The sequence below is a fragment of the Xyrauchen texanus genome, chromosome 33 (genome assembly GCF_025860055.1).
Source record: "Xyrauchen texanus isolate HMW12.3.18 chromosome 33, RBS_HiC_50CHRs, whole genome shotgun sequence".
In the NCBI taxonomy this organism is placed as follows: Eukaryota; Metazoa; Chordata; class Actinopteri; order Cypriniformes; family Catostomidae; genus Xyrauchen; species Xyrauchen texanus.
In genome coordinates, this window is record NC_068308.1 from 26,972,127 (window position 1) to 26,984,167 (window position 12,041).

General features: G+C 39.7%; 1 protein-coding gene across 2 annotated transcripts in view; it reads right to left on the reverse strand.

Annotated features, from left to right (window-relative positions):
• Positions 1-9,612, reverse strand: part of nrg3b (neuregulin 3b) — a 235,179-nt gene extending 225,567 nt beyond the window's left edge. For both annotated transcript variants that reach the window (XM_052103053.1, XM_052103052.1), the window contains exon 1: positions 8,295-9,612. In XM_052103053.1, coding sequence (XP_051959013.1) covers positions 8,295-9,150 — 856 coding nt within the window. In that variant the 5' untranslated portion in view covers positions 9,151-9,612. The remainder of the gene's footprint in view (positions 1-8,294) is intronic.
• Between the last annotated feature and the right edge of the window lie 2,429 nt (positions 9,613-12,041).

The window sequence follows — 12,041 nt, forward strand, 5'->3', positions numbered from 1 at the left end:
CAAATTGTTAGATTCTACAGAACATTCTGAGACTGAACAGACAAGAGAATTTAATGCAGTGAGTGAGTCATGTTGTCAAAAAAGAAATGGAAATCTGTTCACCATTAAAAAAGAAAGAAAAGATGAAGAGGTCAGAAGCAGTGTAGAGGCACAATACAAAACCATATTCATTTCTAAGAAAGGTGAGTTATCAAACAAGATATGTTAACGAATTAAAGTTACGGGTCAGGAAAAAAAATGGCTGGGTTTACCACTCGTCCAAATGCTTCATTATTTAACACGTCACATTGAAAATTATATTGAAAAAGTTCTGTTTATGAGATCTAGCTATTTGCTTTAATGGACACTCAGTTAAAAAAAAGAGTAATAACTGCTGTAACCATTTTATGAAACTACAATTTATGTTCAAATTTGTATTAAACCTTTGTATTAAACCTAGAGGTAATACAATGCATTTCAATTATCATTATCATGTTTATATGTTCCATATTTTATACATTTTGAGTTTGTAATTGTTTGGATTCAGGGAGGTGGTTGTACATGACTTATAGATCACTTTGTTATTTTAAATACTTTTTTGTTTTCTTTGAAGTCTAATTTGAATTTAGAAGCATTTTTGGTTTTAGTTTTTTCCCTTTTTCAATAAATTAGTTTAAATTGACTTGTGGAACTGATGTGCGTGCAAAAATGATCACAAATCCCTTGATCCACAGCCTAACCTGGGAGGCCGAAATAACCTGTATATTATTCAACCCTGTGACAGGCAGCTCGTCAACAAATTAGTCAGGTTAACTGCAAAATGCTAAAATTTCATAATTGACAAATAAACATGGTTTTAGATTACATTTGATGTACAACACCCATATGAGCACATCAGTTTAAGTAATTCAGCTAAAATAAAGAGAAGCCCAGAGATGAGAAAACAGTAAGAAAACAGAGATGACAGATAAAGGTATAGTAATAACACTGAAGAATTGAAATTAAGGAACTAATTAAATAAAATACAAATTAAGAGACAAAAGAATATAGATAAGAGAAGGTTGATGAGAGAAATACTTAAAAATATAAACATTTTGTAATATTGCTGGGATCAGAAAATGACTTGAGCAGGGTCCAAACTCAGGTCACTCACAAAGAAGCACCAGCATGTACTGCCTATCAGGCCACTCCCCTGTCTGAACTTTACTTAAGAAGAGGTTAAAGACTCCCATAAGGGCCCATAAGTCCTATCTATGGCTCTGGCACTGGTCAAGCCGTCTCCAGTCCCGCTGGGTGAATTAGAGCACTAGAGTTAGCCAGCAAAACTCCATGAGAATGCAGTTATCTGACAGCACCTGCACTCCCAGAAGGCCAATGCGTATAGCTTGAAAGGAGTTTCAGATAAAGTGGAATCTCCATCCATAAACGTTGCCAACATTCTTCTCCAAGTACTTTAGCCCATCTATAATCATGGGTGTTCCAACACAGCAGGTGGAAAATCCCTAAATCTCATTTTAATCTATGCTTATCTATCCATTCCTGGGCAAATTGATAACTTGTAGGCCTCGCATAAGCGTAATTCAATACAGAGGATATGCAATAACTGAGCCGTAATCCCCTTTACTCTGCCATAGCAGTATACAATAACATCATGTCATATCTTGTTAGAGGACAAGATGTTTCAGCCAATGAATGGATGGATAGAAAGTAGTGGGAATGGCAATAAGAGACCAAAGAAGACAAGAGATCAAGGCCATTCATTCTGAGAGATAATTCTGGGCTGGTGTGTAAATGTTGTGATGTGCCATTATTATTGTACACGATTGTCACTGGAAGAGCCGTAGGTTTGACAAAGTAAAAAACTATTTCTAGTTGGCCGCAGCCTGGTTTTACTTCACAACAAACTGTTTTACACATTAACTGTCCTAAAAAAAACTAAATGGATGGTCACCAATATACTGTTAACTAGCTTAAAGTACAAGAATTCCTTGGTCAACCTGCTTCATTAGACTGACCATGTTCAGTAAATAATTTTTTCACAAAAAACTACAATTAAAATAACATCCTTAAAACAAGATAAATATGCTTGGGTAATGGGTTACTTCTTTTCACATAATATATGTTGATTTTAGTTTATTTTTCTTACGCCATTAGCAAATAGTTTTTTTGGACATTTTTAGGACATTTGTTTTTCTTAAGTAAATTGGCTTCTTATGTATCTTGTTTAGGTATTTTTACTGGAAAAAACAAGACAAAAATCCCAAATAATAAATTAAGAATTTTGGTAAACCAAGCCAATGTTCTGTAGGCAAAACAAAATAAATAAATGTGGCTTACTGGAACAGCAATTATCAATTAGTGTTGTGGAGTAACTAACTACACAAATTTTAAGTAACAAACGTAACTACCTTTTTATCTGGCATAATTGCAATTCAGCTGTTTTCAAAATGGCACATTATTTCCATAGAATGTAAGCCCTTTAAGAAAAATGCTGTCTCACTGACCTCAACATCATTGGAAACACTGTACTATTAAAGTAAGTGGTTAAAAGCATGTTGTGGCACTCCATGTTTGTTGATGACACACTCTGTCATATTGGTTACAGTTTGGTTTCATCCCTGTATTGAAAGTGTTGTGTTGTGGTGAGAACATGCACACTAGACTCAACTTCCTAGTGCCACTCTGAATGGGACATCCTCACCACTTTTATAAAGAGGCCTCATCAATTATTCACACTTCCTGCCACGTACATTCTACATGTTTCTCTTTCTATGCATTAATATTTTAGCCTATGCCTTCCCACTTCCCAGCGGACATTTTGTCCACATAAATCACACAGTGACATTAAAGAAGCCTAAGATGGCCTTCGCTGCTACTTACTGCAACTACACATCGGGGCACATCAATCTCAACCTCTCTCTAGACAGAAGAGAGTCTAGCGCTCTTGGCACACGGAAATGTCACTAACAAACAAGGCCACTCCAGAGAGGACAGTCTGTAAATGCACAGTTACACAAGAGTCCAAGAGGACAGCTTGAAGCCCAATGGCATGCCACATCTTGCGAATAAAAAGTAATCTAATCTAGAAGATAAAAGGTACTAAGTATGGTACTTTATATTGAAATGGCCTGGGAGATATCATTAGCTACCCAAGTAGCATGAGAAGTTCATCTGAAAGGTTGTCTCTCACTCTCTGAGTCTCCCAGTTTGTGATTGGTGGTTGAGATCATGTGACTATCCTGTTGCCGGTATCTGGGGAGAGCAGTGTGGCGGCAGCAGCTGGAACCACCCTGCTCTTGGCCCAGGCAAAAGCCCGGGTGACCTCCCTAGAGACACCACTAAATGGATTTCTTTTAACCATTTAACCAGTGTATGATTTTATGGTACACCTTTCTTGCTGGAGCTGCGAGGGTTGAGGCATACACTGCACTTAAGTGCATACTACATGTTAGCATGTCAAATTTATTAATCACCACATCAGAGCTTTCTCTGCCTCTATGTGAAAAGCCTTCTATTTTAGCAGCAAGATGGTGATTTTCTGGCTATTTCTTTCCCCAGGCTTTAGCCGGACGTGTTCCCTGTCTCTCTCCTGATGCTGCTGTGCTTTCATACCTGACAAAATCCGCTCAACCACGCTGGCTTTCGACTGTACCATGAAAGGTGTGCGTGGAATCACAATGATTTGTCAGAGAAGAAGCTTCTCCGCCCCCTAAAGGCAGATAGCCAGCTTCATTTAGAGCTCCAGCCGCCCACTGCCTCTTTACACAGGAAGTAATGAGGCTTAGCCCCTGAGAAACCCCCCACCCAAAACATAGGAGACAGAGACAATCATAACATACAGGAAACTCAGGCATGAAGAGAAAAAAAGAAGAGAGAAAAGGGATGGAGCAAGACAGAGATAGAAGACAGCAGAGGAAAGAAAGAGTGGGAGAGGAGAAAGGACAGGAAAAATGCAAAAGAGATGGAGGAGGAGGAGGAGGAGAAAATAAAGGATAATATTAGAGTATGAAATGTAAAGGTGGAGGATGCTTTGTGCCAGGGTGAAGAAATGCAGTCAGAAGGTAAAGAGAAGATGAGCAGCTCAGGTTTCAGTGCTGCTGCTAATGGATAGCAGCATGTCATCCTTCAGAACAATCAAATAATAACGCAAATGCGATATGAATGAGATACGCTCTCATTGGGGGGATTTAAAAATTATGTTATTTCCTCACAGATTTAATTGGGATCCTATGGAATATGGAACAGCGTCTCTCCCAATGCATTACCATACAAAACCCACCAAAACATTTTGCATTCGTAAAGATGAATACATTTGCACATGGCCACTACCCATGCTATTTTTTGGGGGTGGCTGTGGCTCAGGTGGTAGAGCGGGTCGGCAACTAATCGCAGGGTTGGTGGTTTGATTCCCAGCCCACACGACTCCACATGCCGAAGTGTCCTTGGGCAAGACACTGAACCCCAAGTTGCTCCCATGGCAGCTCTGACATCATTGGTGTATGAATGGGTGAATAAGTCACAGTGTTAAGCACTTTGAGTACTGTTAAGGTTAAAAATGTGCTATATAAGTGCAGACCATTTACCATCATGTGCTCGCCCTGTAGATCCTCAGAGAGAAAGTCCAAGTAGCAGTGGAACGGGCTTGCATTATATTATACAGTGATGCATTGCCCGACACAATATTGCAGAACACATTGAAAATCCAACTTACAGTTCACTATTCTTTCGTTTGGCAATTTATTTTCAGAAAAACTAATTCAGCTTGGCCCTAAAACCCCTGATGAAATATAATAGAAAAATTATACTCAAAATTTTTGTCTCGTTTTCCAGTGAAAATATCTAAACATCCTTCAACAAAAAAGTACAGTTAATAGATATTCAAAATGACATAATATAGGTCTTGTTTTTAGAAGAATCTAACCAAATTTAGCGAGGCTTTATTGCTAAAAAACCTTATTCACAGTAGCGCCATTGTATTTTTGATGTGAATGAAATCAAGGCTGTGAGGAATAGGCTTACAGTCGCTTCATTCGGTTGTACTGCTGTTTAAAGTGTTTTGAAACGTTCCACTGAAAACAGACTGGGATAAAAAAAAACAACTTTCCAAGAAATTTCAGTTGACAAAAAACTCATTAGATGTGATCTAAGAGCTTCATACAGTGGATGCCATTTAAGAGACTGTAAGACTGTCCCTCACAGCCTTGTTTTCATTCATGTAAAAAAATCCAATATCATCCTACTTATGTGTTTAAAAAAAATTATAATCTAAAAGAACACTTTTTGTTGCTGTTTTAACCTTAAATCTTGTTAGATTTCCCTGAAATCAAGACTCAGTGTCTAATGCCATTTTGCAAGTAAATGTGTCTGGATATTTTAACTGGTAAAATAAGACAAAAATACTGAGTATGAAAATGATTTTCTGCAGTGAAGACCAGCTTAAGCCATCAGGGATTTTCATGCTGGTATGTTCCTGATCTAGTTTGTTTTCAGAGAAACCTTCAAATATTTAGTGAGATTTTCATAAAACAAGACATAAGAATTTGATAAAGACTTAAGTAAATTATTTTAATTCAAAGGGGAAAGCAAGTTTTTATTGTATTCCTTGTTTTAAGCATAAACCTCAGTACATTTTGATTTATCTGAAATCAAATCTTACGTTTATATTTTATGTAATTTTGCATCTCAAGTAAGTGTAACTTGTTCTGTCGATGTTTAGATATTTTTACTGAAAAATAAGACAAAATACTGAGTAAAAAAATATTTTTGTTGTTAAGACAAGCTTAGGCTATCATAAAGCTTCATGCTGTTCCAGATGCTTGGTTCATTCTGGTCTAGCTGGACAAGTACAGTAGAACCATGTTGTTCTCCAGAAATTATAAGGCTGGTCCACCAAGGAAGTCTTGTTGGTTAAGTTAGTTAAAAAAGCCTAGTTGTGACACCAGCTCACCAGCATCCAAATCACATCATATGCTGGTCTTTTCAACAATGACCTTCTGTATTTGATGCAGAACCAAATCTGTCCTCCAACCATTTCATTAAAGTCCCATTTCATGTTACTTCAATATGTAGAAAACACTCCATGCAACAGTCTTGCAGACCGTTGTACAAAGTTCAGCAGTACATTAATATAGTAATGTCATGAAGACCTCACCTCTCTGTCCAGAGTTCTCTGGCCAGCACTTCACAGGTTGGAGCACATACACAGCCAATACATTAATACATGTAAAAGACAGACATATGGTCTGTAAATCTCAACAGTAAGCATGGCTTCTTCTTCTCTAGCCCCAGGTTCAAGGCCTTCCTTTGCCCCTGATCCCTCCCCTCATCAGTATTCGCCCCACTTTCAGCACAAGAGAACATTGACTACACTGAGAAAGAGAGAACGTGTGGTATTAAATTATACATTAGCTTCTCTTTAACAAGCTATGTTCTTACTGTTGACTAGGGTGTTATATTCAGCATATGTATTCACACATAACTGTAAAGAAAAACAAAATTCAATAACAGTCAGCCATGATGAGACTGCCGCCCTAGGGCATAAAGATGCAGAGTTGGACTGTTTTTCTCATAGAACACACAAAGGAAGGTTAACTGCATAGATTAATTTGCCATAAACCTTGCAGTGATCTCCAAGACACAATTATTGAGAAAGTATTGGGAGCAGTAATGTGAAAATGCCTTTAAGCTATCTCTGCTATTGTCTTTTTGTTCTGAGGGGCTGTTTAAAGCCGCTGGACTGGATGACATTCAAACTCCACGATGGCTGCTGACACTCGAAATCGATAAGCCTGCTTTTAACACCTTGATTTATAAATAAACAACATTCCAGGTTTGATTATCAAATTAGATTTGAAGTGTATCAAATTAGCATGCAGATTCATTTCACATTGCAGTTTAGTTCATGCATTAGGTATCATGAACTAACAATGAACAATATATTTTTACAGCATTTATTAATCTTTGTTCATGATAGTTCATGCAAATGCAATTGTTCGTTGTTAGTTCATGTTAGTTCATAGTGCATTAACTAATGTTAACATTTACAACTTTTAATTTTTAAATGTATTATGATACAGTATGTTGAAATTAACATTAACCAAGATTAATAAATGCTGTATAAATATTGTTCACTGTTAGTTCATGTTTACTTATTTTGTTAACTAATATTAACAAATGTAACCTTTGTGCCAATATACCAATATTGTACCATAATAGGCCTACTCCTCTTTTTGAGAAAAAAAATAAAAGTATATATTTCCTCTCATTAATTTAACATTAAACAAAGCTGGATTTTGGTCTGGCTATCACATTCTTTCACCTGGAACTCAGAGGATTTATGAATGAACTGAGACAGATTATTGTCATACAGATGTACTGTATATAGATATACAGATATAGAGTCACATACACACATTACAATGTAAACATTATTTCCCAGCAGTGCTCTCATATCTATAATCTGGAGAAGAAGAAAAAAATGATAACCCAATCCAGATCCTCTTCTCTCGCTTTCATTTTTCTCTAGTGCGCATGTATGTGCATTTTGTCCATACAATCTGTGTGAGTGTCTTAGCGTGTAGCCACTGCCTCAAGTCTACCTGCCATACCTTCTGCTGTACTCATATCTGTACTTATCTAAATGGAATCTCCACCCTGCAGCCTCATCTCCACTGACAGGACGAGAGCAGCACCCTCTCCAGCTCTACATTTCCTCTTTTGCCTTCTATCTGTCACTCTCTCTATCCCCCATCATCTTGTGCATCTGTTAGCTGTGAGCCAGCTCTGTGTCAGACACAATCTCTCTTTCTCACAATACCCAAGACCTGCTTAAAATGGGAGAACATGCTAATGCCATAGAAAGAAAAGAAGCTGCAACACTGTGAGTCATTATTCCAGAAAACTGATATGAAATACATAAAGCAAGTGGGCAGACCGCTGTCCACATGACCCAGAGCAGATAAAGGCTGAGATAGAAAAAAGTCTCCTATATGCTTTCTCATTGTCATGCAGAACTAATGAACTCAGCAGCTGTTAGACTGCTTAACTCCATCTTTTGTAAAACAGAGCAGAGAGCTAGAATGTTTATCTACCCTGATGTGATGCACATAAAATTTCTGGGTGATTTTATTATAAGCAAGCAAAATAAGGTGGCTTAGACTTCAAAAAATCATATTCATGTGTTCAATTAAACAATGTAATTTTTATATTTTCAAATCAGACAAAATAACACAAACTGGAACAGAACATGCACAAAAGCATATATGCAGACCCACATCCATTCATGACTATCAAAAAGCTGAGATGATCACACTTACGTGTCCTGAAGCGATGGTGTGGCCGAGTAGGCTTGGTGGAGGGACCCTTGAAGGAGCGTCCATGATTCCAGCGCTGACTAGGCTTGGAGGGGGACGCAAGGGTGGAGGTTGGCTGGGCTTCTTGGGTAGTGGTCATGCCTGTTGTCAAAGCAGTCGTTGTTGTACTCATGGTGGTCATACTTGTTGGCCCAGACCGTGTAGATGGAGATGCATTTTGGCTGCCATCCTCCCCGTTGGGTTTTCGAACAGTGGTACTGCGTGGGGTCACCTCCTTGCCACCTGGTGGGGCGAGATTAGTGGTTCTGGTGGTGGTGGTGTTGGTCACTCGTGTTCCCACTCTGTTATGCAGATGTGGAGCTCTGTTTCCTGAGCCTCCCCCTAGTGACCCACCATCTCCTCCACTGCTGCTACTGCTACTGGCTGTGTGGTTTGAGGACTGCCCAATCCGAGTCCTTTGCACTGTACCTGTGCCCTCAGCCGCTCGTGTTGCTGAACCTGGAACCACTGAGGGCGCTGTGGAAGTGGTAGATGTGGAGCCATCAGGGCCCTTGGGCAGGGCACTGGGTTTAGATAGAAAAATGGGGTCTTGTCCAATGTGATTGGCATCCACTAGGTCAGTTGGGACGTAATCCTGCACCGAGCCCACTACAATCCATTTAAGAAGCATCAGGCTGAGGCCCAGGCCTACAAAGCCCATCAGCAGGGGCACTACGCAAAGCCATGTCTGCTGGCGTGGCCACACAGCACAGGGGCCACAGCGGAGGGGCCCTGGGGCCCGAGGAGAGGCTTGTTCAGCCCCGGGCTCCTCCAGGGTCATGGTCTCCATGGTGGCCCCTAATGCAGTTCTCTCACTCATGCTTCTGGGGTTTAGGGCCCAGCCAGGAAGCAGCGCAAGCAGTGGTGGGGGCTGGGGAAGGAGCCAAGACTGGGCATCTCATTAATATTAATTTAACACTCATCCACAGCTACAGATACATGCAATACAGACAGCTCAAACGAATAACACGGCAAACATCAGCCTATACATAACACATAAATAGTAATTCTATACAATAAGGTACAAAAAAACACTAGTAGACACCAATAGTCACGTACACTCACACACACACCTACACATACAAATACACGCACTCAGTCAGGAACCAAAGAGGACTGGGTTATTGTGGGTAGGCGGATTCTGGGAACAAGCCTCTATTTAGTTCAGCTTCCATAGAACCAGTTGTAATTCCCAAGATGCTCCATATAGAGATGAAAAATGGAACGAAAAGGAAGTTTGCGAACAGAGGCGTGGCATCCGTCTGTTTTGTCTGGAGTCAAATCATTTTTGTAAATCCTTGAGTGTTTGAGTTGCTAGGGCAGCTCCCTGCTGCAGATCTTCTTCTCTCACAGCTGCATGAACGCATCGGTCGTCGCGGCTGGCGCAGCCCTGCCTCTGTATCTCTGCGAGTGGGGGGGGGGGGGTGCTGTGGGGTAGTTCAGGTAGCGTCAGAAGCACAGATCGACTCAAGGGACAGCTCTGCGTCTCTCCCTGTCACAGCGCTTCGTCCCTGGATACACTGCTTGGATCTTCCCTCCCGTTTCTCCAGCGGTTATTGGACACACACAGCCAGTTATCCACACCACAGGAGGGAACAGTAGAGCAATATGAGAATCGTGTACTGTGATCAGGCAGAGACGGCTGTGAGGGTTAAATCCATCTGATCCCTTTTCACAATCCCTGCCCTTAGTTCTCCCTTTCTGTCAGTGCACATCCGAGCCTCTGCCTCGCATCCATCATTGCAGCAGAATTCAAAGGAAGTCCTGTCTCCGAGATCGCTACATTCCCACACTGAAAGACTCAGACCTTGGCAGAAAAACAGGCATATAGAGTTTAAGAGAAGCAAGAAAGAGAGAGAGCGGAAACATGAAAGAGACCAAGGGATAGAATGTTCAACGGAGGGAGACTGAGGTTGAGTGGGTAAGCATGAGACGGAGAGAGAGAGAGAGAGAAAGAGAAGGGAGGGGAGGATGAGAGAGCGCTGCTCTGAAAACTGATGCAGCTGCTTTTCTTAGAGGCTGCAATGTGTGTGTATGTGTCTGCATGTGTGTTTCTGTGTTTCTCACGTGTGTGTGTGTGTGTGTGTGTGTGTGTGTGTGTGTGTGTGTGTGTGTGTGTGTGTGTGTGTGTGTGTGTGTGTGTGCGTGTGTTAGCTTTAAATTTCTTGAGCAGCCACCTATCCATTCTCTCTATCTTGTTTGTCTGCATAAGTCCAGACTGACAAACACCAACTATAATGTGCATGACTGTGTGCTTTCATGTGTATGTGCTTGCAAGTGAACAGACAAGGAAGAGAACATAGAGAGTTTGAAGATAAATGATCTGGCTCAGTTTTGAGGGAGGCTGGGGTAGGAAGCAAAGAAAAAGGAAGGGAGTAAGAAAGAACAAGGGAATGAAGAGAAGAAAGAAAGAACAAGATATTTCCTGCGGTACTCCAGCCAGCAGAAGCAGTTCTAGAAAAAGAGCAGTAACTGCATAGTAGTTCAAATCCACATCTCTGAGATAAGTAAATAGGGAGGAGTTCAGTCTTGTGTTGTCTTGGTACAAGAGCAGAGTGACCAGTCTCAAACTAGGACATACATGGGGTGGAGCGTATCCCATAATTTTTGTGGGCAGAGCCAACCCATTATTTTGTGGGGGAAAAAGTGATTGGAATAAAAGTAATCCCAAAAATTGTAGTTTGTTTCATCGAAAATGTCTTAGTGTGTATTACAAAACATAAATGAAAGCAAATGTATTCTTACTGTAGACATATTTTATCAAAAATATTTTACATCGTTTTAATCGAACAGATTAACAATATTGAAACCAAAACCCATACAATTTAATTCCATATATAGTTATTATTATGGCAACCAGATATATTGCAAGATGATTTGTTAAAAGAAGAAAATCACATATCTTATTTTCATAGGGGAATTGATTAATTTAATGCATCAACTTTTAAAGACAGACCTTCTTTGAGCTCTGAGGTTGTTCATACTTTGTAAATGCTTCTGCTGAAGACATCAGTCCGTATTATTTAAAAAAAAAAAAAAAAAAAAAATGTATCGTGTTAATAGTGGATTTCCTGGTTAAAAACTACACTACCGACAGAAAAATATCCACCAATCAAAGAATCATGGCATAAGAGCTCTGCAGTGACCGCGCACTCGCATAACGTACTGAATGACGTAATCAAGTCGGTCTTCCTACACTTTCAAACTACATATATATTTCTACAATATATATAATCTGAATGTTCTATACTTACAATAAACAACTTTAAAATCAATAGTTTAACATCTTTCCGTCAATTTGATTAGGTAATTCCTCAATACTTCAAGGAATTGTAGTTCACGAAGTACAGTCTTGTCATTTTATTTTTTCTGATTTTCAAACTTTTTTTTGTTGTTGTTGTTGCTTCAAACCAACGTTTGTGTTTTGATTCACCTTATAGCTGCGTGGTCTGGTTCATGGTTTAAAACTCTTTTATAAAGTTCTTTGTGAAATCCTTAATGAGAAAATTAATGGGAAAAATACTTCCAGAAGAAAGACGACTGAAAAAACAAACAAAAGAGATGATCACTAGAAGAACATTGAGGATGACATTAAGTTAGTGACCCTAAAGCCCCATTCACACATGCATCAACCTTATCGCTTAAAGTCGCTAGTCTCTGTATCCCACCGGCAGGACACACTAAAATATATCAGCGTCTCCTGCTCGTGGG